We start from the raw sequence: 26135 nt of genomic DNA, 5'->3' as shown, positions 1-26135 counted from the left end.
TAATTTATTATATGTTGGGAAAACAACGAGAAAAATTAAAACACAGATTTCTGAGCATTGTAGTAAGATTTGAACCAGCACAGAGATAGCCCCTTTGGGGGAACACTGGCAAGAGAGCCAGCATTTAGTGGATGAGCTACGATTCTATGTTTTGCAAGAGATTCAGAGTAGAAGAGGAGGAGATCTGAATAAAATGCTGCTACGAGCGGAACAAAGGTAGATATTCTTTTTAAAGTCTTTGGAGCCGACTGGGCTTAACGACAAGATTGATTGGCCGGCATATTTTTGAAATCCCGAGTTTGGATTGGTTTTGATGCCCTTTAAATAGGGAGTTGGGCTTTTTTGGTGTTTGCTATTTGTTTAAATGCCTGAGAAGTATGGCGGTGAAATGAGTCAGATTGTCCAAAGAGGCGAGTTTATTTGTCCCTTGAGGCATCAGTTGGAAGTGAGCTTGTTGGAGGGTGAGTCATTTGCTTCTTTCAGTTTCTCATGTGGTCCCTTTTGTTGCTTTTTTGGGGAATATGGATTGTGTTTGTCTTTTTTAGAGGAAACAATCAGAAGCAAGAAAAGCTAAGTGAGAATTGGACATCATTCAGTGGAATTGTTTGAGAAATAAAAGTTGGGATTTCAGGTATGTTTTTTATATATGTGCTTATGGGATATTGGGCACATATATAATTACTATAAGTTTTTTTATAAAAAAGTTGTTGAAGGATTATGAAAATGTTTTGTTATTTAAAACATTTTTTTGTAGAATATAAATACATGGGGATACTTGGAAAGATCGTTTGAAAGATATGGGTCCAGTAGTGAATTGAAACAGTCTCTCCTGAAGAAGCCTGTGAGAAGGCGAAACATGTCGGGAGTATTATAAAGTCTTGCAAAGAAGGATAACGAGAGTTTTCTCAATAATAACAACGGATAAAAATAATTTCACTACGAGAGAGTGTGTGTGTGGAATAATGTGTGAATGTTTTTTTATCTAATTGTTTTTTGGAAATATGTATTCCTTTGTATATTCAATATGTAAATTATTGTGAAAAGATCTTTATTAAAATATTTTTTGTAATTGAAATAAAATTTACAATATTAAATTATATGTCACTATATGATAAAATTAGAATTTAGTTGGAACAAGTTAGAGGCGTTTTGGGAGTGTAACTGGAAGGATTTGAGTTAGTCAGATATGTTGTCCAGCTAACGCTTTTAACATATTTGGCTAATCCTGGTCTGCCCATTGAGCTGTCCTAAAGTTAGCCTGATAAACTTATCTAGCTAACTTTAAGATAGCTGGATATATTTAGAGGTGCTGCCACACTGCTGAATATATGGGCTCAGTTAGTATCAGGCTAACTGGCCAAGGTGCACAGCAGCTAAATATGGACCTCTGTATGCTTTTAATTGTGCTCTGCCTCTGCTGTTCAAGCTCTGCCATTAGCCAGATTATGTGGATGGTTTTGCAATACAGGATAAACTTTTATTTTCCTATTTATGACCACTAGGGTGCGTGGGTACCTATGTGTGTTTTCAAATGTATATTTTTTAGTATGGTTTAACAATTCTGAATGATTTATATTTCTTGATTATATTGTTTTGAGGAATAGTGCACTCCATTGTTGCACTACATACAGCATCTGGCTAGTTGTGGTTTCTTCAGTTTTTGTCTGCATGTATGTGTGTGTTAGTGTGTGGGAGAGAGAGAGAGAGAGAGAGGAAGCATGTGTGGTGTGGGAGAAAGAAATAGAGGAAGGGTGTCTGTGTGTGTGAGAGAGGCACAGAGGAAGTGTTGTGTGTCTCACAAAAACTCATGCTCCCTCTGTCTCTCACCAAGAGTGTATGTATGTGTGTGTGTGTGTGTGTGTGTGTGTGTGTGTGTGTGTGTGTGTGTGAGAGAGAGGACGCATATTCTGTATGTGCATGTGTGCCCCCACTCTATGACAATCTTAGGATGACAGATATATTAGTTTTAATTATTGGCTGTTATTTGATGTGTTATTTGATGTGTCTGCTGTTTTAAAATATTTTATCGATGTTTAGGTTATTTTACAATTATATAGGGGCAGGGGTGTCAAAGGAAGTATCTGCCCTGGTTGCCACTGGTTAGTCCCATACTCATCTTTGAGAGAGAGATTTCTTCAGTGTTTTGTAGAAAATGGATTTTCTTGGAAAGAATCAGAAGGAAAACTAACATGCACAGAGAAGTTCCTACAGAAATATTACCTAAATAAAGCATCAGCAGATACTCATTTGATGTGTATCAGAAGTCTCCAGTTTTCCTACTAGGGAGGAGTCTGCATCCAGTTTGCAGTTACCACTGGGGAAGTGTCTAGGGATGGTCCCTTGTCAAGAGTATATACTGCTAGGGAGTGTGCATTTACCAGTGACTATGATTTTTTTCTGAACTCTCTTTTCGGTATTGATGTGCACTATTTCAAAGAATATCTTCAGTGAATTTTCATCTACAATCAAGAACTAAGTGTGTTTCATCTACAATCAAGAACTAAGTGTGTTTCTTCTACTGGAGGAAGCAGAAGACCCTACAAGAAGCCAATGGCCTTGAAAGACTTCACCTTTTTCCCCAGTTGGCAAAAGAACCTAGGACCATAAGTCAGAATATGGCCCCAGCACCCCCAGGTGAGCTGCTAAGTCCAAATGGCCAGTGAAACAGGGACTACAGAGGTGTCAAATGTTGATGCTGTTTATGGCAGTAAAATTCCTTGTGCTGACCCTAACTGGATGTTGGAAGGCAGAGGGCCTCAGCTCTACAATGTTTAAGTACAAGAAAACATCCAAGAAGAAACAGCTGAGAGGCATGAAATAAATGAGTAGAAACTGAAGCAGAGGGGTAAGAGAATAATAATAAAATTTGGGCATCATTGGTGAATAAAAAAAAAGAGAAAGCACCTAAAGGAGATGACAAAAGGCCCCAGAGGTTTTGTTTAAGCAGAGAAGAGCAGTGGCCCCAGTACCATGGCCTGAGAGATCCCAAAACGAGTAATGAGTAAAATAATGGTCATTAAGCAGAATCCTAAAGGAATGCCTGGACAGGCAGAAAATGAATCATGCAATGACCATACCACAATAAACAAATGAAGAAAGCGTAGAGAGGAGAATCTGGTGATTCACAGTATCAAAGGTAGCAGAGAGCTTAAGAAGACCGAAAATGGCAGAAGAATATGACAGAAAATGATGAACATTTGTGGGTGTCTAATCTAAACATTAAACTAACCAAACTTGTTTCCACAATAAAATATCCATGAGAGATAATGGAGTACAGTTAATATAAGAACCAAATTGTTCTGCCAACCAGTTTGGGGATCTTGAGGCCCAGATTCGAGAATGTCTCACTTACAGAATACAACAAAACACTTCCTATTTGTAGTGTACACAAGCTCACATTTCCATTATGACTGATAAAATATTTATGTGCAATTGTTTTCCTAGCAAAAAATTTTGAATAAAAATAAAAGTAATAAGGTATTTCAAATGTTCTTCTATCATTTTGTAAAAAAAATAATGAAATACTGTATGATGTTATTATGTAAGAGATAAAGGACTTTGTCTCTGTATCCTACACGACTAAGACATATTAACAACTAAGAGCTTTTAGCCAAAGGTTAGTAGTACTTTAGTGAAAGAGTTTGTACATACTGTGAAGAGAGCACAGAGGCGGTCTACTTTGTCAGGGTTTCTAGGGCCTCCATTCTTGTTCAATCTCACCATAAACTTCTCACTGCAAATCAATAGAGATACAGTAAAATCTCATTAGCACATTATTATATGTATTTCACACAAAGTATCCTTACATAGTACAGTACTAACGTACATGCAGAGACATACAGATAGCAACCAACTTTTACATTATTCAAGCAATATACCTTAAAACAATAAATAGTACAATAAAAGCTTACAAAATGCTAGAGATTTATATTAACAGTAACAAGTGACTTTGCATCAAAATCCATCTATGCAGAGTCAATACATCATGAAGCACTAAGCAGTAGCAAAGGAAGATAAAGACCCATGAAATGGTATGTGCATTGGGGTGCAGCTTTAAAACTTCTAATTTTGCTGGAAAAGGTCCTCCCAAGAGAGAAATAACCTGGTTCATCAGATTTCTGTAGTGAGTAAACTAATGGAATCACTGCTAATGTAACCCCAATATTTAAAAAGGGCTCCAGAGGCGATCCGGGAAACTACAGACCAGTTAGCCTGACTACAGTGCCAGGAAAAATAGTGGAAAGTGTTCTAAAGATCAAAATCACAGAACATATAGAAAGACATGGTTCAATGGAACAAAGTCAGCATGGCTTTACCCAAGGCAAAGATGTGAAAAAACAAAAGCAAGACCGATGCCTTGGAAAGAAAATGTATTGAATACAATAACGTTCGACTCCGGCCGAGTTTCACCTTTTCGGCTGCATCAGGAGCTTATAATTGCATACTCTACAAATATGTTCACAAGCACATTTGCATACAGGTGTGAATCTCAGCACCCTCAAGTTATTTTATCCGAGCACAACACTGTTTCAAAACAGTGCTTGTGAACATATTTGTAGAGTATGCAATTATAAGCCCCTGATGCAGCTGAAAAGGCGAAACTCGGCCGGAGTCGGGCATTATTGTATTCAATACATTTTCTTTCCAAGGCATCGGTCTTGCTTTTGTTTTTTCACATCTGTGACCACTCTTTACCCAAGGCAAGTCTTGCCTCACAAATCTGCTTCACTTTTTTGAAGGAGTTAATAAACATGTAGATAAAGGTGAACCGGTAGATATAGTGTATTTGGATTTTTAGAAGGCATTTGACAAAGTTCCTCATGAGAGGCTTCTAGGAAAAGTAAAAAGTCATGGGATAGGTGGCGATGTCCTTTCGTGGATTATAAACTGGCTAAAAGACAGGAAACAGAGAGTAGGAGTAAATGGACAATTTTCTCAGTGGAAGGGAGAGGACAGTAGAGTGCCTCAGGGATCTGTATTGGGACCCTTACTTTTCAATAATCTGGAAAGAAATACGACGAGTGAGGTAATCAAATTTGCAGATGATACAAAATTATTTAGAGTAGTTAAATCACAAGCAGATTGTGATAAATTGCAGGAAGACCTTGTGAGACTGGAAAATTGGGCATCCAAATGGCAGATGAAATTTAATGTGGATAAGTGCAAGGTGATGCATATAGGGAAAAATAACCCCTGCTATAGTTACACAATGTTAGGTTCCATATTAGGAGCTATCACCCAAGAAAGATCTAGGTGTCACAGTGGATAACACATTGAAATCATTGATTCAATGTGCTGTGGCAGTCAAAAAAGCAAACAGAATGTTGTGAATTATTAGAAAGGGAATGGTGAATAAATGGAAAATGTCATAATGCCTCTTTATCGTTCCATGGTGAGACCGCAACTTGAATACTGTGTACAATTCTGGTCACCGCATCTCAAAAAAGATATAGTTGCGATGGAGAAGGTACAGAGAAGGGCAACCAAAATGATAAAGGGGATAGAACAGCTCCCCTATGAGGAAAGACTAAAGAGGTTAGGACTGTTCAGCTTGGAGAAGAGACGGCCGAGGGGGGATACGATAGAGGTGTCTAAAATCATGAGAGGTTTAGAACGGGTAAATGTGAATCGTTTATTTACTCTTTCAGATAATAGAAGGACTAGGGGGCACTCCATGAAATTAGCATGTGGCACATTGAAAACTAATCGGAGAAAGTTCTTTTTCACTCAACGCATAATTAAACCCTGGAATTTGTTGTCAGGGGATGTGGTTAGTGTAGTTAGTGTAGCTGGGTTTAAAAAAGGATTGGATAAGTTCTTGGAGGAGAAGTCCATTACCTGCTATTAATTAAGTTGACTTAGAAAATAGCCACTGCTATTACTAGCAACAGTAACATGGGATAGACTTAATTTTTGGAACTTGCCAGGTTCTTATGGCCTGGATTGGCCACTGTTGGAGACAGGATGCTGGGCTTGATGGACCCTTGGTCTCACCCAGTATGGCATGTTCTTATGATAGTGCAAGTTTTGGAATCCAATGGATTGCAAGATCTGAGGCGGCATGGTTTTACCAGAGGTAAATCTTGTCAGATGAATCTGATGAATTTCTTTTATTGAGTGACCAGAGAGTTGGATCAAGGAAGAGCGCTAGTCATAGTATACTTGGATTTCAGCAAGACCTTGACATGGTTCCATACAGAAGACATTTAGGGGTAGATTTTAAAAAGGTGCGCGCGCACATGTACACCCGATTTTATAACATGCGTGCACAGTTGTGCACCTTGCGCGCACTGAGCCGCGCTTCCTTCCTCCGTTCCCTTCTCCTTAACCTAACATAACCTTCCCACCCCTTCCCCAAACCTTTCCCCCCCAGCCCTACTCTAACCCCCCCCCCTGCCAGCATGCGATCCCCCGACATAGCGGAAATGGCCGCTATGTTGGAGGCCTCTGGCCCCGCCTGCCCCTTTTGTAAAGCCCCAGGACTTACACGCGACCCAGCGCTTTATGCACATCACTGGGCCTTTTTAAAATAGGCCCGGTGCGCATAACCCTTTTAAAATCCGGCCCATATTGTATACACTTAGTGTAGATCCTAGAGTAACTGACTGGGTTATAAACTGGCTGACTAGGAGGCAACGAAAGGTAGTGGGAAATGGAGTTTTCTCTGAGGATGGGATTGTAACTAGTGGTATTCCTCAGGGCTCTGACCTTGGACTGGTTCTTTTCCACATTTTTGTGAGCGACATAATAGAAAGGTTTTCGAGAAAGGTTTGTCAGTTTGCCGAGGATACTAAAATCTGTAATAGGGTGGACAGCCAGGAAGGAGTGGAAACCATGAGGAGGAACCTAGCGAAGCTTAAGGAGTGGTCTAAGGTCTGTCTGCTAAGATTTAATGCTAAAACATGCAGAGTAATGCATTTAGGATGCAAAAACCCACAGGAAAGGTACAGTATTGGAGGTGAAATTCTTTTAAGCAGAAAGGAAGAGCAGGATCTGGGGGTAATTGGATCTGATGATCTCAAGGTGGCCAGACCGGTGAATAAAGTGACAGTAAAAGCCAGAAAAATGCTTGGCTGCATAGAAAAAGGAATGGTCAGCAGAAAATGGGAGGTGATATTGCCTCTGTATAGGTTACTGGTGTGACCTCACTTGGAATACTGTGTATAATTCTGGACACCACACCTTCAAAAGGATATAAACAGGATGGAGTCAGTCCAGAGGGTGGCTACTAAAATGGTCAGTGGTCTTCATTCTAAAGCATATGGGGATAGACTTAAAGACCTAAACATGTATAGCCTAGAAGAAAGGGAGACAGGGAAGATGTGATAGAGACATTCAAATATCTCAACGGTTTCCATGCACAGCAGATGAACCTTTTTCAATGGAAAGGAGGCTCTAGAACGAGGGGTCATAAGAATGAAAGGGGGTAGGATTCAGGAGTAATCTTAGGAATTTATTTTTTTTTTTACAGACTGTGGTGGATGTGTGGAACAACTTAATAGATAACAGATAACCTAACAGATAACATTCTGAGAGGCTTTGATAGTGGTAAACACTATATTCTACTAATGCTTGACCTATCGGCAGCCTTTGACACGGTAAACCATAAAATACTACTAAATAGACTGGAAGAAATCGGATTACATGGCCAAACATTAAAATGTTTTTTAGATATGAACTGAAACATTAAAATGTTTCAGTTCATATCTAAAAAACAGGTTTTTCCAAGTTCAGATCAACAACATAGTATCAGAAAAAATTAATCTCAAAACAGGAGTTCCACAGGGATCAGCACTATCTGCGACCCTTTTTAACATATACATGCTGCCATTATGCCACCTACTTGCAGGACTAGGAATTATCCACTACATTTACGCCGACGACATCCAACTAATTCTACCCATAGATGACACTTTAGAGGAAACATTAAACCTAGCCAACATGTACCTAAGCATTATAAAACAACTACTAACACAAATGGAACTTGTAATTAATATTGATAAAACAGAATTTCTACACTTAGAACGAAAAAATTCTGAAATCAGTCAAACCTCAATAATTCTCAAAGACAACCAGAAAATTGAACTAACTGGAAAAGTACGTAACCTGGGAATAATTATAGACCCTGAAATCAATCTGAAACAACACATATCACTAAAAGTAAAGGAAGGTTATGCAAAGCTCATGGTACTCAGAAAACTTAAACCACTACTAACTCAAATTGACTTCCGAACAATACTACAGGCACTAATTTTCTCCAGCACAGACTACTGCAATGCCCTTATGCTAGGACTACCTAATACGACATTAAGACCACTGCAAATACTACAGAACACAGCAGCCAGAATACTAACTGGAAAAAGAAGGAGGGACCATATAACTGAAACCCTAGCAGAGTTACATTGGCTACCAATTGAACACAGAATTAAATACAAAACCCTATGTATCATTCACAAACTAATTTATGATGAGAAATCAGATTGGCTAAACACAGCATTACGGGTACACACTCCACACAGGAACCTCCGATCAGCAAATAAAGCACTACTAACCATTCCATCAGTTAAAACAGCAAGACTGACCCAAGTGAGGGAGAGAGCCCTATCACTAGCAGGACCCATAATCTGGAACACAATGCCTCCAGAGATCAGACTACAAAGTGATCTAAAGACATTCAAGAAAAGTTTAAAAACATTGCTTTTTAAACAAGCATTTTACAGAGATGAAAGAATAGAGAGAAATTATTCAGGAAAAGACAGAAAGGCACAGACACACAGTATGCAGAACTTTACAATAGATTAGTCTATGAACTCTACACCACAACAAACATAACTATAATACTATGTGTGAAAAAACCAACCGTGTAAGTACCTTGGTACAACTGGTCATGAACTACTTCGCTAAATGTCTATGTCTAATGATATATTGTAACCGAACCTTTAACGGCACCTGTTAGAATGTACTATAGTACGCTTTTACCCTCATTAAATATGTGCCTACATGTAAACCGTTGTGATGGTATTTAACTTAGCAACGGTATAGAAAAGTTTTTAAATAAATAAATAAAATAAACCTCCCAGAGGAGGTGGTTGAGACAAAAACAGTATCTGAATTCAAGAAAGCATGGGATAAATACAGGGGATCTCTAAGGATGTGATACTAAATTAAGTGGAAGGATGGGCAGACTGAATTGGCCATATGGTCTTTTTCTGCTGTCATGTTTCAATATTTCTATGTTTCTAATTACATTTATAATGAATATGATTCTTTAATGAATGCTTGCTGATTCTGGAATTTTGAAATAAGTGGGATATCTACTGTGAAGCCAACATCAAAGCATCTTAAACAATATTTCAGGTATATAATAGGTTAAAGGAAGACTGGAGATCTATGGAGTCCACCTCTTTAGAATGCTTTAGAGTAGCCTGTGTGCGCTTATCCAGAGGAAGGTGAACGAACTCTATGCACTGGTAGCAAATTTAGTTAAACAGTGAATAATGATACTGATTTACCTATAACTGTTCACCTTCAAACATAGATTTTCATGTGCTCACTTATTTAACTGAACTGTTACAATCCAAACCATCTTTTGCAGACTCAAGGGAAAGATTTACTTGTTGTTTCAACAATTAAGGCAGCCCGTTTACAAGAAACAAGATCGAGGACTTTTCATACAATCAGTCTCAAATTATGGAATGACTTACTGCACTCTTTGTGGGTAATTGATATTAACATTTTCAGGAAGCAGTTAAAAGCTTATTTGTTTACCCAAGCATTTAAACATCTACAAAGGAAATAAGGCATGAGAAGGTATGTGATATGTTATTATTCTGAAGTATGTTTAAATTTGCAACTGTTGTTTTTTTAGTGTAATTTTTATTTTTTTTATTTTTGTTTTATTACACTTGTTTTTACTTGTTATTAATGTATTTTATGTAATTCGCTTAGCATGAAAATTTTGATATAGGTGGAATATAAATAAATAATAAATGTGTTAGGGGTCCCATCATGTTCCATTCCAGGATCTTCTGAGGCTTAATGTTGTAGCATTTACAACTTTATTGTTTATCAACTACCAACCATTTATATCAACCACTGGCTTTTTATTAGACTAAATCGAACATAAACCCAGAGTGAACTGAGGGAGTTACTCCCAAAGGTAAGATGAGTGAATTGTGTAAATCCTGTCCCCAGAGAACAAAAATGACCCTTTCCTTCAAAGGTATTTGTATAATATTCATAATACTGGGAAAACAACAAGCTTAAAGGATGTCTAAAAAAAAAAAGGTTGAAAAGCTTCAGGAAGATATCCTGATATGAAAATGGTCTCAGACAGGACATTGAGCACTCGAAAAAATTATATAAGTTACTGATAATGCAACAAACTGAAGCCCAGAAATCAAGAGATTAGTGATTGATTCACTTAAACAAGAATTTTCCTGAACTGAATACATGTAGCATTAAAGCTTATACAAAGCACTCTAGGGTTGTGCATTTGTTTGAAACTAATATGTAAAACAGGACAATTGGGGCTATTTTAATTTTGTTTTACATTAAAAAAATGCACCCCCCCCCCCCCGATAACTTTTGTGTAATTCGTTTTTGGCAAATAGTGAGTAGAGGCGAAGCCTACAGGGTAGACCTGGGAAAGTCCCTTCACCCTCCATTGACTTGGGTACAAACATAGGAGTCTAGTTACTAAACATTTTCTCCCATTCTGTGTCTATGGGAAAAAAATGCTTAGTAAATAAGGCCTTACTGGTTGATTTTAAAAGCCTTACATGATCCAAAGTCAGGAGATATGCGCGACTTGGCCCATGCACGCCTCACAGATTTTAAAAACTGCACAAGTACACACACAAATCAAAGTTCAAAAAAGGGGCAGGGCGTGGGTGGGGTCTGGGAAGGTCGAGTCTGTAACATGAAGTCTGCGCATAAGTATTTCTGCACACAAGTGCGCACTGAGGTCCCCTACCACGTAACTTTACTTCTGCTATGGTCGGCGTGTAAGTAAACAAAAAACAAAAACTAGGCTAGTCAGAGTGATTTTAAGGGTTGGGGCTAACAGGGTAAAAGGGAGGCAAGTTAGCTAGGGGATTTAGGAAGTCCTCTCCTTTATTGGGATGAACCGGGAACGAACTAGGGAAACAGTTACCGGTAATTGCTTTGGCACACATATCTACTAAACTCCCCCCACTTACGCTATCAAGGCGGCATGCGCACATCAATATAAAGTCATGTGCACATATACATGCGAATAGCTGCTTTTATAACAGGTGCATGTATATGCGCAAATGTTATAAAACGTCCGTGTCCATGTGAGCGAGCTGGCAAACGCGCACACATGTGCATGGATCTTAAAATTCACCTCTTAGATTGAAGGACCTCTGGAGATAAGGAAATACCTACAGTACCTGAATGTAATCTGCTTTGAAGTGTCATGAAAGGCAGAATATATATATATCAAAAAAGTTAAAAATATTAAAAAAATTATAAAAGAATTTGCTGAAAACAAATTGCACAATAAAGATTTAAAAAGTTCAAAAACAAAAATGATAAAAAAAAAACAACTTGAAAAACTAATTAATATAGCAAACCAAAGTTTTTTCTAATGCATATTCCTAGAATAATCCCTACAGCAGGGGTGGGCAATTCCAGTCCTCGAGGGCCACAAACCTGTCGAGGTTTTAGGATATCCTAATGAAAATGCATGACATAGATTTGCATACAACTTAGGCAGGGTGCATGCAAATCTCTCTCATGCATATTCATTAGGGATATCCTGAAAACCAGACTGGTTTGTGGCCCTCGAGGACCGTAACTGCCCACCCCTGCCCTACAGAGATCACAAACAGAAATGCATGAACTTCTTTAATATGTTCGTCAAATTTAATACGCTCAGATGTTGTCATAACATATCTGAATTGATTCATTGAATCTTTCTGAAAAACTCCAAAGTGGATTTGAAAAATTCACTTCTGATTTTTGCACAATATGAAGCATATTTTGTCACATTGCCAAATAAATTTTGATTTTCAAAATTTCTCCATATAAAACATTAAAGAGCTAGCCTAATGGTTCAGCTACAAGGGGCATGCAAAAGATTGGACTTCATTTCTGAGCCCAACTTCCGGTCCTCAGAACAGCTGGGACTGGGGAATGCTAAGCCCCAGCCTTTGACAAGTAGTTAGTCTTAAGGATAGAATTTAAAAGCCCTGCACGCATAAACCCCGCTACGCACACAAGAAAAGGGCCTCTTCGAAGGGGCAGGCCGGGGTGGGGTCTGTGCAGGGGGGTGGGCCGGGATAGCGCCATTGTACATTGTCCTGGGGAAGTGTGCACCGGCACCTAGCCGGTACATTGCTTCTGCTCCCAAAAACATTAAAAAAAATTAGGGGTAGCTAGTTAGGAATTAGGGGTTGGGTGGAGGGGGGAAAGGGAAGGAAGGTTAGGTAGGGGGGTAGGGAAGTTCCTATGTGCATGCATGTTTTAAAATCTACCCCTCAGAGTTCATATGTACCAGGTTCTTGAGGAAGCCATGTTTTGTGGCTCCTGGTCAGAGATGATACTGTGAAAGGTTGGGCTAAACAGAAGGTGGTTGGGAAGGAGAGCAAGATATTTACAAATGAAGGTTCATGGCTTGCAACCCCAGCAGAAGTAGATTCTGGTTCCAACTGAGATGGAAGTTCAAAGAAGCATAATGAAAAAGCACAGATGAAAGCCTGTCATAGATTCCATTACTGAATTGAGAAAAACTTCCAGACAGAATATGAATAATTAGATTACAGAGTAAATCACATCCTTAGAAAATGAAGAGTTTCAACAAATATTTAAGCTAAAGAGCAAGTAGATGCGCTAGAGGAAAATGGAAAGTACAGAGATTATTTAAGATAATCACTTAAGTTTGGAATATAGCACCGGTGGGGCAGGAGCAACTGAGAATTATTTTTGCCCCCTTTGGAGTCCACAGCTATGGGGTAAATTGCAGAAGGGAAAAGGGGGTGATGGCAAGCTGAGGAGAAGGGGACATGGGTTTTGCTTTTATTGCATGCTGCCAATAGCATACACTAAAACACTACTGTAAAATAGCATGCACTAAAAATGAAAAATAAAAATTCATCTTCAATGACAAAACAAAACAAGAAAAAAGCATCCTCCCCTACACATTCCTCTAACAAACATCTTCAATGGATAAAGCAAGAAAATAGATGTAAACATGGCAAATATTTACTTCAATGCAAATAAATCATGATAATCTGTGCTTTAGCACTTCAACTCCAGGGCAATTATAAGTTTGATGTCAAATCCAAAATCTAGTCCTGACAGAATTCTGCACTACTGCAGAATGTAGAATTTGCGCAGAATTCCCCTGCTGCGCAGAAATTCCATTTTCTGTGCAGAATTTGGCAGGTCCTGGCATGCCGCGAGCAGAGGCCGTCCTGCTAGTGGCAAAGAAGGAGCAGGCTTCTGCGTGCCACAACTTGCAGTGAAGAAAGAGCAAACTTCGGTGTGCCATGAGCAGAGGCCATCCCGCTCGTCGCGAAGATGAAGCAGGCCCAGACATTCCACAAGCAGAAGCAATCCTACTCGCGGCAAAGATGGAGCTGGCCCTGGTGAGAGTGAGTCTGTGTGAGTGTGTACAAGACTACGAGCCTGGGGGCAAGACAGAGAGCATGTGTGAGGGTGCGTGGATGTGGGTGTCTGAGAGAGGGAGCCTATGTAAGGAGATTGTGAAGGAGTATTTCTGTGTGTGACAGAATGGGAGCTGGTGTGTGTGAAAAAGGGATTGGGTGTATATGAGGGTGCTTGTTTGTGAGAGAGGGAGCCTGTGTGAAGGTGTGTTTATGTGTAAGAAAGAGAGCCTGTGCGAAGTGATGGTGTATGTGTGAGAAAGAGACTGTGAAGGGATATGTGTGTGAACGACAGAGAGAGCCTGTATGAGGGGGGTGTGTACGTGCATTAGAGAGAGAGAGAGCCTGTGCATGTGAAAGAGAGATGGAGAGAGGGACAGAGGGAGCCTGTATGAGGGGCAGTACTGAGAGAGGGGTCGAACTCTGGGAGTGGAGATAGAGTGGAAGGGATTGAACCCACAGGGGGAGGGGAGATATAGTGGAAGGTGGAGGAGTTGGGGCCTGATACAGCAAAGTGAAAGGAGCCTGGCCAGGGGAATAGGGAGAGAGAGGGTGGAAGAGACACTCTTACAGTGAACTTCTAGGGAAATTTTGCTCAAAATATTTTAAACTCTGTATATTAAGTAATAACCTTTTCCTGTATTACATTTTAAATTAATTACGTAAAGACTGTAATGTATATTGTGTTATTTTGACCAATATAAAGTATGCAACATTTTGCAGAATTTTAAGTTTTTGTTTACAGAATTTTACATTTTTCTGTGCAGAATTAAAAACTTTTTTGCACAGAATTCCCCCAGGAGTAGAAATCGAGTAGTGATGAAGCAAAGTATCAAGAAAAGATGCAGATAAACAAATGTAAAAATGAAAAATGATTTCCAAAACAGGAGGCAATCAACAAACTAGGAAAGGTATATCCATGATTTAATCAGATATTCACATCAATAAATGACCCAGTAGGTTTATGTCAAACACTGGTGTGATAAAAAAAAAGATATTTTTTTTATCTGTCAGCAGATTGAGAGACAAAATTTAATAGCAAATTAAGAATCTCAATACCAACATGTAGTGCAGAGCTCTCTGAGTCTGGAATCATGAGGCTACTGTCACTAAAATCTTGAAAGACTGACATAAAGTCACTGGAAGTACTATTAAACTCCAAAATTAGACCATAAGTAAAAGGGTCTTTAGGGAAGATAAAGCCAACAGCAGAGAGCTGTGTATGCAATGAATTATAAACATTTTCAAGGAAAATGGAAAAAAGGAAAAATTACTACTTACCTGATAATATCCTTTCCACTAATGAGGGCAGATCGGTCCCCACCAGTGGGTAACACACCTCTGCCAGCAGATGGAGACGGAGAAAAAGATTGCATCATAGCTATATAGTCCCGCCCCGACATCAGCCCATAGGAATTCTCTGGAAAAGCCAAATTGTGAACAAAATGATTATTCTTGAATATTATCATTAACAATCAATCACTCATGGTTCCAACCCAACGAGAACACTTTGTTCAGAAAAAAGTAGTAACATATGTACTAAACTAAGAGGCTTGAAAAGCCACTTACCAGTCTTCATCAAAGAGCAGGAATCACACTCTGCAATGTTCGTCCTGAGAAGGCTAACCATAATTTCAACATCGGCAGCCTAGGTGGGTCTGGGATTGACCTGCCCTCATTAGAGGAAAGGAAATTATCAGGTAAGTAATAATTTCTCCTTCCTCTGCATTCTGGCAGGTCAGTCCTCACCAGTGGGATGTACCAAAGCTAATCCTGAAAAGGGCAGGAAGGCTGCCAGCTGTCCATTCAAAACTGCCCATGTGAACACGACATCCTCCCCAAACATCCAAGTGGTAGTGCTTGGAAAAGGTGTACAAAGATGACCACGTCGCCACTCGGCAAATCTCGGCAAGCAACAACAAAGTTCTACCCATGATACTGCCTGTGCCCTCGTGGAATGCATTCTAATCTGTTTCTGCAAAGCAACCTCAGCAGACACATAGACAGCTGTAATGACTTACTTAACCCAACAAGCTGTTATTGCATGTTTCGCTGGTGCTCCCTGTTTACCGCCACCATGGAGCACAAATACACGATCAGTCTTCCAAACAGATTTAGTCATCTCCAAGTATTGCTTGACGTCCAAGGAATGCAAAAGATGTACTCACTTTCATTTTTGTCCTTGTCCAGGATGAGCAGGGAAATGAACTGATTCAAATGAAACTTAAACCATTTTTGGGCAAAAGAGAGGGCACAGTTCAAATCTGTACTGCTCCAGACCAGAAAGAGCCTGCAGTTCAGACTGTTACCAGAAAAACTATCTTCACAACTATCAGTCACAAAGAAAGTGCATCCAGTGGCTGAAAGGTCGGTCCTGCCAAGAACTCCAGCACCAAATTAAAGTCCCACAGAGGTACCGGAAGCCCTAAAGGGTGGTAAAGATGCTTAATGCCCTTCAAGAAATGGGAGATGTCGGGATGGAAAGAAAAAGGCCCTCCATTGACTCTCCCCTATAAAAAGCAAGAGCTGCAACTTGAGCTTGCAAGGTTTTAAGGGCCAAGCACTTATGCAAGCCATCCTGTAAGAATTACAAAATCAAAGGAATACCCACCTTGAGAGCTTGAGAACCTCGTTCAAAACACCAAGCCCTGAAAACTCTCCGAACTCTAATATAGGCTAGAGAAGTAGAACATTTCTTGGCCATTCCTGAATGAGAGCAGCGATGTCCAGCACCATTGAATCTCGTCTGCGACTGAAAAAGCATGGAACCTTTTCATTGTTAAAGGTCACCAAAAGGACTAGCTTCGGTAGCCCCCAGTGGTTCACAAGTAGCTGAAGGCTTCATCTGCCAACTCCCATCTTCCTATGTCCATGTTTCTTCTCCTGAGGAAGTTGGCTCTGATATTGCCCTTTCCAGCAATGTGAGAGGCGGATATGTCTAGATGATGTTGCTCCACCCACACCATGAGCACATCTATCTCCTTCGACACCTATTGATTCTTGGTTCCACACTGATGATTGATGTAAACCACCGTCGTCGCATTGTCAGACATTATCCAGCCCGCCCAAGCCTCTAGATGCTCGGCGAAATGCAAAGACACTAACCAAACTGCTCATGCTTCCAATCTTTTGATGTTCCATTGCCACTCCATTGCATTCCAGCAACCTTGCACCATCAACTCCTAACATTAAGCTCTTCATCACAGAAGACTCACATCTGTCGTGAGTACTAATCAATCCAGCATCTCCAGAGAAACTCAATTCCTGAGATGATCCGCTTGTAATCACCAGTTCAACTGAGATCTCACCTCCAATGGTTGGAGCAGCCTTACCGCTGTGGCTGCGGGTTCCATCGGAAAAGCAACTTCCCCCATAAGGCCGAAAAGACAAGTAGTTTCGAGAGTGGCCACTTGCCTGAAAAGTCCAGCAAACCAGTTTCTTGTCCTCTGGAAGCGAGGGACCTGGATTTCCCATTTTCTCCAACTCACTGCCAAATAAAAGCAAACCCTTGAAGGGCAGCTTGGTAAGATTGGACTTTGAAATAAATCTGCCAACCAGTTGCGCAGCTACAGCTGAGGTCTATTCGCTATAATAGAAGAAACTCCTCTAGCGGCTGTGCGAACCAGGTCACATCAGCTAAGAAGGAAGCCCCCTGTTCTACCATAGGTCTGCTTTCTGAAGCAGTGATGCCAGATTCTTGAGAAAGTCGCAAAGTAGCTTCAGCTACTAGGGCACAATCTGCATTCGAGCCTTGTCACACTGCACAACGCCATGGTACTCAACCGTGGTGGCAGGCACAGAAGAACCTTGAGCACATGAACCTATGCCAGTAGGAATAGTCGACTCAGAAGACTGCCCCTGTGAAAATGTCTGTAATCCCTGGAAGAATTCCATCCAGGAAAAGGATGACGGGTCCATAGGTCCGAATCTGACATCCTGAGAGCAAGTTTCTTCTGAAAAGTCAGCATGTAGATTAACCAAAGGAGGGGACACCAGCATTATGTCGCCCTCGGTCCCATTCCCCTCAGACCAAGGAGATGGATCATTGTCGCAATATTTTATTGGTATCTAGAAATGTTTGCTATGAGTTTATAGTTATTGAATATTCCATTCATCATCTGTTTTGAAATAACTTTTTGTTAGTATGGTTTTACTGCTATTGATTTTATATTTCTTGATTTGTTTTATGAGGTTTGGTGATGTTTCTCTTTTTCCTTTGTTACACTGCATACAGTCTTTCTGGCTTGTTGCGGTTTCCAGTTCAGTTGTCTGCATGTTTCTAGTTATGCTTTATGGTCTCTTTTTCTTTGTTAGGTGAGGGTCTGCACAAATGCCTTAGATGAGGTATTCTGCTGGCGTGTAGTTTCTGTGTAGGGCTGTATAGCAGCCTGGCTTGTTCGGTTTTCCTAAAGGAGGTGTATTGGTATCTTAAGGCCTGGTGTAATATTTTCAGTGTTGCCTTCTCTTAGGTAAGGTGATTACTGTTTAAGTGCTCAAAATTGGTGCTGGTTTGGTATGGGATGTTTACTATTTATGCAATTTCTATTCCCTTGTGTCATTCTTAATAAAAATTATACTGGGCCTTTATTTTTTTTATTTCCACCGAGAATTGTAATGAGCATGTGACTGTGGTCTGTCAGGAGTGTCATGATAGGAAAAAGATAGAGAACACCTGTTCTACAGGTTCACTTAGTACAGGTATATGAAGCCACGCTGCATGATGTAGAAGAAGCTTATGAATTTGGAATTCTATAGTCTGTGAGAAATAGTTTCATGAAGCAACATTTACTTAATGAGAGAATGGCTTGGATATTTTTATAATATTACTCCAGGTCAGACTGCTTTGAACCCGACAAATGCACAAGTTACAATAATGAAGAGACTTACACCTGCAAATCTACATAAGGTCAGAGAAACCCTATATCCAGGTAACAGACATATATGGGGAATTGGTATCCTGCTTGAACTTTTGATCCCAGATCTCATATATTATCATAATTGGAAAGCTCATAATATGGGACTTTTACATAAATCTGGCACATCTTTACTAAGGATAACTGTAGAATATATTTTTCAGTTCTCATAAACAAAGTAAGGATTAATTTGTTACTTTTTGTGCCATGCTTGCTTTAACCCACCTATTACGGTTCTAGCAATTAAAAAAGCTGCTGCCATACAAATTAAATATGAATATACATCTGTCTATGGTCCAGTGTATATAGTATAACATATGATTGCAAAACCGCAATTATATGTCTATAGACTTAAATACTGATTTTATCAAAGTTTTTATGGCCTATATCTTTATGAATCTAGGAGACTACTGATTCATGGTTGGCAAAATTGCACAAACATTATGGGATCGATTTTAAGACCCGTGCACACATGGATGCACTGATGTTATAAATTCCGATGGCCACATGTGCAGACGATTGCGTCTTACGTGTGCACGGGGAGGGGAGGGGGGGATTTTAGCAAAATATGCATGGCGACACAATTGAGCCTCCCCCAGGTTCCAATTAAGAAGCAGACTGGGAGAGAACTTTCCTATCCCTAACCCTACCCTTCCTATCTCTTCCCCTCTCCTCCCCGACCCCTAACCTTACCCTACCTATCCCTAATTATTTTATTTTAATACTTACCGTTCCCCGCGAGAAGATGTAATCTCTGCACGCTGGCCAGCTTCCGGAGCGTGCTTCTCCAGGACAGCAGCTATTGTAGCTATCCTGGCCCACCCTCAGTCTGGTCCAGACCATGCCCCCTGCCCCACTTGCAGGGCCTGGCACTTCAGCGCGTAACAGGGTTATATGCATGGCCGAGCCCATTCTAAAATGTGCACGGCATGCATAACCCCCGTTTGTTATGCACGTGGCCTTTTAAAATCCAGCCAGATAAATGTAACCATGCTTGTTCTCTATCTAGTATTGTCCAATGTCCATTCTTCATGAACAGAGAGGCTCAAAATTCCCAAAGTTCTTCAAGTGGATAGGACACTGATCCAGACCAATTCCACCACAGCAGAATTGCATTCCAAACTGGAGCGGGAGAACATTCTAGACAGATATCAGAGAGACCTGCTTTTTCCTGCTATGACAAGCAACCATGTCAACCATTTTTTTTTTTTTTTTTAAATCTTCACAGAACTCAGCCTCAGTTCTTCCTAAAGTTTCATGAATGGGTCCCTATAGTAATTTTACTAAAGGGGGTTTTCAAATTATGATGTGTAGCAAGTGCTTGTTCTCAGATCATTGCTTTGCACCCTGTTATGATATGTTTGCTGAAGGGAATATTTTCTCTGATGACCCATTCACTTTTATTGAATTATGAATCATGGGACAAAATAATCACCCTTTACTGACCGATGAAGACAAATTCAGAACTACATTTCCATACTTTACTGGTTTCTCTTGGCAATTATGATATGAATTCAGCAGTGTATAGACATTTGCAATTAGTTAGTAGGGATGTGCAGAAGGACGCCATATGTTGCATTCATGATTCGGATTCGTCGGGGAGCAGATACGTTGCATTCGGCCGTATGGCGCCCCAATGTGTTAATACGGCGATTTCTATTCGTGTCCCAGCTAAAATTAAAACTAACCTCAACCCCCCACCCTCCTGACCCCCCCCAAGACTTACCAAAACTCCCTGGTGGTCCAGCGGGGAGTCCAGGAGCCATCCACTGCACTCTCACACCCTCGGTGCCGGTTTCATCATGGCGCCGATAGCCTTTGTCACAGGGGCTACCGGTGCCATTGGTCAGCCCCTGTCACATGGTCATCGGCGCCATCTTGTGCTCCTACCATGTGACAGGGGCTGACCAATGGCACCGGTAGCCCCTGTGACATAGTATGGGCAAAGGCTATCGGCGCCATTTTGAGTACTGGCATCGGAGTACTGGCATCGGAGGTCGCTCCGGGACCCCCATTGGACCCCCAGGGACTTTTGGCCAGCTTAGGGGGGGCCTCCTGACCCTCACAAGACTTGCCAAAAGTCTAGCGGGGGTCCGGGAGCGACCTCCTGCACGCCGGCCGGCCGATGCCAGTATTCAAAATGGTGCCGATCGCCTTTGCCCTCACTATGTCACAAGGGCCGACCATCGGTACCTGTGACATAGTGAGGGCAAAGGCGATCGGCGCCGATAGCCTTTGCCCATACTATTTCACAGGGGCTACCGGTGCCATTGGTCAGCCCCTGTCACATGGTGCCGCTGACCATGTGACAGGGGCTGACCAATGGCACCGGTAGCCCCTGTGAGAAAGGCCATCGGTGCCATGATGAAACCGGCACCGAGGGTGTGAGTGCAGGGGATGGCTCCCGGACCCCCCCCCCGCTGGACCACCAGGGAGTTTTGGTAAGTCTTGGGGGGGTTTGTTTAAATTTTTATTTAGGTGGCCGTATAATTCGGCAAAGATTCGTGTATTTGTGGGGAATCCCCATGAATACTACGAATAGTGCAATATACGTTGCGGATCGCCAATACGGCGAAAATGAATGCACACCCCTATTAGTTAGTAATCCTGGCTTTCCTACCTGTAGGGAGGATATCTTATTCCGTAAGGAGTTATATCCTGACCTGGAGGGGGCTGACACTTTGAATCTTCCTTTAGAGCCTAAAGTTAAAGGCTGAAACTTATGCAATAAGGGAAAACACCCCAACAGTCTCTTAACTGTATAGTAATTACTGATACTTTTGAATCTAGCTCAGAAGAGGAAGAAATAATTCAGACACGGCCCACATATAAGAAACAAACAGGTTTGAGAGAGGGAGTACAATATGGACAGGAACAGATTCACTTGAATGTCTGAGTCTCCATTTTCCATGGAAGGGGCGACACAGGAAGATGAGCTCCTCGGGTCTCAAACTACATCTAATAGCTCATTTCCTAGCGTGTAGCAGATGGACTCAGGACCAATGGGTAGAGTGTACTCCTGATAGCAGTTGGAGATGGATCAGATTTCAATCTGACGTCAGCCCTAGTACATATACCCCTGCAGGAAGTGCAGCTCTTCAGTATTTTCCATCTACATAGCAGTTAGGGACTCTATGCACGCTCGCACAGCGTCAGAGCGATTTTACCAAAGAAAACCAAAATAAGAAGAAATCTTACCTCTACAGACGAGCCCTGCTCTCCTGCAGTGACACCCATTGGGCCCCTCCTCCAGTTGAGAATTCACGAGGTGATTTCCACGATCCCTCGGAGGTAAGCCTCGGTCCGGCGGCCAACCCTTGGTGGGGACCTAGCCTCCGACATCGAGTGAGGCTGAGAGGCAGCGGGTGCAACTTCGAGCATGGCGGTGAAGGTATTTTCCCTCTCCCCCCGCAGCCGGGGACCGTGCGGAACGAGACCGGGAAGTGCTGAGACAAGGTAAGGTAGAAATCTATTTAAAAGTCTATGGTCTCTGAAGTTCGAGGAGTCGCACAGGTCGCCAGCCGGGACCAGTGCCACCAGGTTGACCTGCCCTAGCAGGGCTAGACCCCAGTCAGATCCGAGGGTCCTCCCATGTGGAGACCCTCCGAGGTGGTCGCCATATTGTCCGCGTGGTCGCCGTCACCATTTTGATCTGTTCGCTGCCCTGTCTGCCGTTCAGATCCGTGCGCACCAATACCTTGTGCGCACAATGTCGCGCACCAAAGTACCATGCGCACAAGCGACGCGCATAGCCACGCGCTTGCTGTGCTGGGCGTATAACTTCGATCTGTGCGCACAACAGCGCGCACATCTCCCTGAGCGCGCACCAGACTTATGCGCACAACTTCAACACACTGGAGCGCACAACTGTATTTTACGCGCACAAATCATGGCACCACCAGAAAAGAAACTCAAGGCTCAGGGCCTTTGCCCAGCATGCCACATTAAAGCTGCACAGCATGAGGAGGCCACGGCCCTGTGTATACAGTGTGAAGAGGCCCTAGGGGATCCAACTCATGGCCCTCCCCAGCCGGTACCGGGTTCCAGCCTCTCAAACAGTATGCCAGACCAAGCATTGCACAGCGGGACCCCCAACCTCAAACGGGGCTCCCCAGGGACACGGCGCCCCTTAGTTTAGACCCAGCATCTATGTCCTGGGTGGAATTCTTCAAAGGTCTGCATACCTTTTGTCCACATGCAACCGGGGCCTCCTATAATGCAGCCATAAGCTCCACCAGAGGACCTCAACATCCTGGGACCCTCTATGCCCAGGGAAGTGATCCCACAGCCCAGAAGCCCCACTTTCGGGGACACGGACAACTCAGATGAGGATTGAGAACCCCTGGAGGAAGGGGAACTCCCTCCGGGGAAAGAGCCCCACCGAACCATGAGACGTTTCTTCACCAAGGACGAGCTTCCAGATCTGGTCACACACAGCTTAAAAGAGCTTGCTATCCTGGGCACAAGTGCCTCAGGGGAACCTAAGACGAACCCCCTAATAGAGGCCGTCAGACCTCCCGTCATTAACCACTATTACAAGCCATCCAGCAACTAATTGACCTGGAATGGATGCCCCGGAAACTACGTTCAAAGGGGGGGTGGGCTCTGGCAGCCATGTACCCTCTGGACCCAGCTACCAAAGATCTCCTGGCATGTCCGAAAGTGGATGCCATGGTCTGAGCGGTCTCGAAGCGCACTACTATCCCGGTGGAGGGAGGAGCAGCACTCAAGAATGCTCAAGACAGACGTCTGGAATCTATCCTCAAACAGTCCTTTAACGTCTCCGCTATGGCTTTACAGCTCGCGGCCTGCTGTGCCGTGGTGACACGCGTCTGCTTATCACAGACCAGGAACAACACTCCTGGGGAGGCCCTGGAACCAGCAGTATCATTCCTCGCGGACGCCGCTTCTGATCTGGTGCGCACCGCAGATAGAGTGTCATCCGCTGTGGCAGCCAGAAGACAACTCTGGCTCCGAAAATGGTCGGCTGACGCATCCTCCAAAACAAGACTCACAAGGATGCCTTTCAAGGGAATGCTCCTGTTCGGAAGCAAACTAGAGAAACTAGCCAACAAATGGGGCGAGTCCCCACTGCCGTGGCTACCAGAGGACAGGAATAAGAGAAAACAGCCTTCCTTCCCCCGAACCTCCAGGGGCAGAGGATCACAGCGCTTCAATCCATATAGAAGCACATATCAAGTGGCCCGCCCCACAGGCCGAAGCCAGTCCTTTTGGAATAAGCACAACAAAAGGGGAGCCAGCTCAGGCCCAGGCCGTAGCCACACTTCACAATGAAAATCAGCCGACCCGTCCAAAGGAAGAAGCCATAGGGGGCAGACTTGTCCTATTCTACCAAAGATGGGTCCAGATAACTTCGGACAAGTGGGTCCTATCTATCATTCAAGAGGGATATTACCTGGATTTCCACCACCTCCCTCCAGACAAGTTTGTGGAATCCCCCTGCCACGACCCTTCCAAGAGGATGGCAGTGGAAGCTACACTGACCAGATTGCTGGCCTTAGAGGCTATAACACCTGTGCCTTCACAACAAATAAATACTGGACATTATTCCATCTATTTTATCGTCCCCAAGAAAGAAGGAACGTTCAGACCCATCCTGGACCTCAAGGCGGTCAATCATCACCTGAAGATTCCTCGCTTCCGCATGGAAACCCTACGCTCGGTAATAAGGGCGATACAACCGGGAGAGTTCCTTACATCCCTGGATCTGTTGGAAGCCTACCTACACATTCCTATCCATCAAGAGCATCAGAGTTTTCTACGCTTCTAGATCCTGGACCGTCACTACCAGTTCCGGGCACTACCATTCGGGTTAGCTACTGCACCCCGGACGTTCACCAAGATCATAGTGGTAGTAGCAGCAACACTGAGGAAGGAAGGAATCCACGTGCACCCTTATCTAGACGATTGGCTGATCAGGGCAATATCCCCAGAGGAAAGCCACCAGGCAACCAACAGAGTCAAAACTCTTCTGGAGAGCCTCGGGTGGGTAGTAAACACAAACAAGAGCTGCCTGCAGCACTCCCAATCTCTAGAATACCTGGGAGTCCGGTTCGACACCAAACAAGACAAGGTCATCCTGACACCGACAAGGAGATCAAAACTGATGACCCAGTTACGAACCCTATTGAGCGAACTTTGCCCCAGAGCATGGAACTACCTACACGTCCTCAGCCTCATGGCATCCACACTGGAAGTAGTGCCATGGGCACGGGCTCACATGAGACCCCTACAACGCTCACTACTATCACGATGGAATCCACTGTCCCAGAACTACTCCGTACGTCTTCAGCTCCCGGACAGAGTTCGGGCCCAACTACGATGGTGGCTACAAGAAGGCCATCTCAGCCAGGGAACAAGACTATCCTCACCAACCTGGATCCTGCTCACCACGGATGCCAGCTTACAAGGATGGGGAGCACACTGCCAGGAGCTAACCACCCAAGGGCAATGGAACAAGGAAGAGTCGGGATGGAACATCAATTGCCTAGAAGTCTGGGCAGTCAGACTAGCCTGCCTACGGTTCGGTCACAGACTCTGAGACAAAGCTGTCAGAGTAATGTCTGACAATGCCACAACAGTGGCCTACATCAACTGTCAGGGAGGAACCAGAAGCCAACAGGTGTCTCTGGAAATAGACCCCCCTAATGTCATGGGCGGAAGCGAATCTTCAAGAGATATCGGCCATCCACATCACCGGGAAAGACAACGTTGCTGTGGATTACCTCAGCAGAGAAAGTCTAGACCCAGGAGAATGGAGGGTGTCGACCACAGCATTCCAATTGATAGTAAACCGTTGGGGAACACCAACCATGGACTTCCTGGCAAACCGGTCCAATGCCCAAGTGCCCAGTTTCTTCAGCCGCAGGCGGGAACCCCAGTCCCAGGGAATCGATACCCTGGTACAGACCTGGCCACAGGAGACTCTGTTATACGCCTTCTCACCGTGGCCCCTATTGGGCGTAATCACCCACAAGATAAAACACCACAGGAGACCATTACTCCTAGTGGCCCCGGACTGGCCAAGAAGACCGTGGTACGCAGACATGCGAAGACTGCTGACAGGAAGCCCCCTCCCACTACCTCCACACAGAGACCTGCTCCAATAGGGACAGATCCTCCACGAGGATCCAACTCGATTCTCTCTTACGGTCTGGTCATTGAGAGGATCCGCCTGAGGAAGAGCAGATACTCGGGGGCAGTAATTGACACCCTACTCCGAGCACGCAAGTTCTCCACATCCCTAACATACATAAGGATCTGGAGAGTATTCGAAGCCTGGTGCGAGGACCACAACATCATACCACGCTCAGTCAAAATTCCTGCGATTTTGGAATTCCTGCAGAACGGCCTACAGAAGGGATTGTCTCTCAACTCCACCAAGGTACAGGTGGTCGCATTGTCATGCTATGGAACTAAGAGCGAGAGCGGCAGCATAGCCTCTCACCCGGATGTCTCCCACTTTCTGAAAGGAGTCAAGCAGATCCGACCACCCCTAAAGTGGCCGGTGCCTCTTTGGAACCTCAACCTGGTCCTAGATTTCCTAGCAGGAACATCCTTCAGACCTCTC

At 43.2% G+C, this 26135-nt stretch overlaps 1 protein-coding gene across 4 annotated transcripts in view; it reads right to left on the bottom strand.

The window, feature by feature from the left end:
• Nucleotides 1-26135, bottom strand: part of DOCK3 (dedicator of cytokinesis 3) — a 1203328-nt gene that overhangs the window by 586602 nt on the left and 590591 nt on the right. For all 4 annotated transcript variants that reach the window (XM_029599541.1, XM_029599543.1, XM_029599542.1 and 1 more), the window contains one exon: nt 3652-3733. In XM_029599541.1, coding sequence (XP_029455401.1) covers nt 3652-3733 — 82 coding nt within the window. The remainder of the gene's footprint in view (nt 1-3651; nt 3734-26135) is intronic.

The sequence above is a fragment of the Rhinatrema bivittatum genome, chromosome 4 (assembly GCF_901001135.1).
Source record: "Rhinatrema bivittatum chromosome 4, aRhiBiv1.1, whole genome shotgun sequence".
Classification (NCBI taxonomy): Eukaryota; Metazoa; Chordata; class Amphibia; order Gymnophiona; family Rhinatrematidae; genus Rhinatrema; species Rhinatrema bivittatum.
Note: the sequence above shows the minus strand (reverse complement) of the source record. Positions and strands in the feature narration are given on the sequence as shown.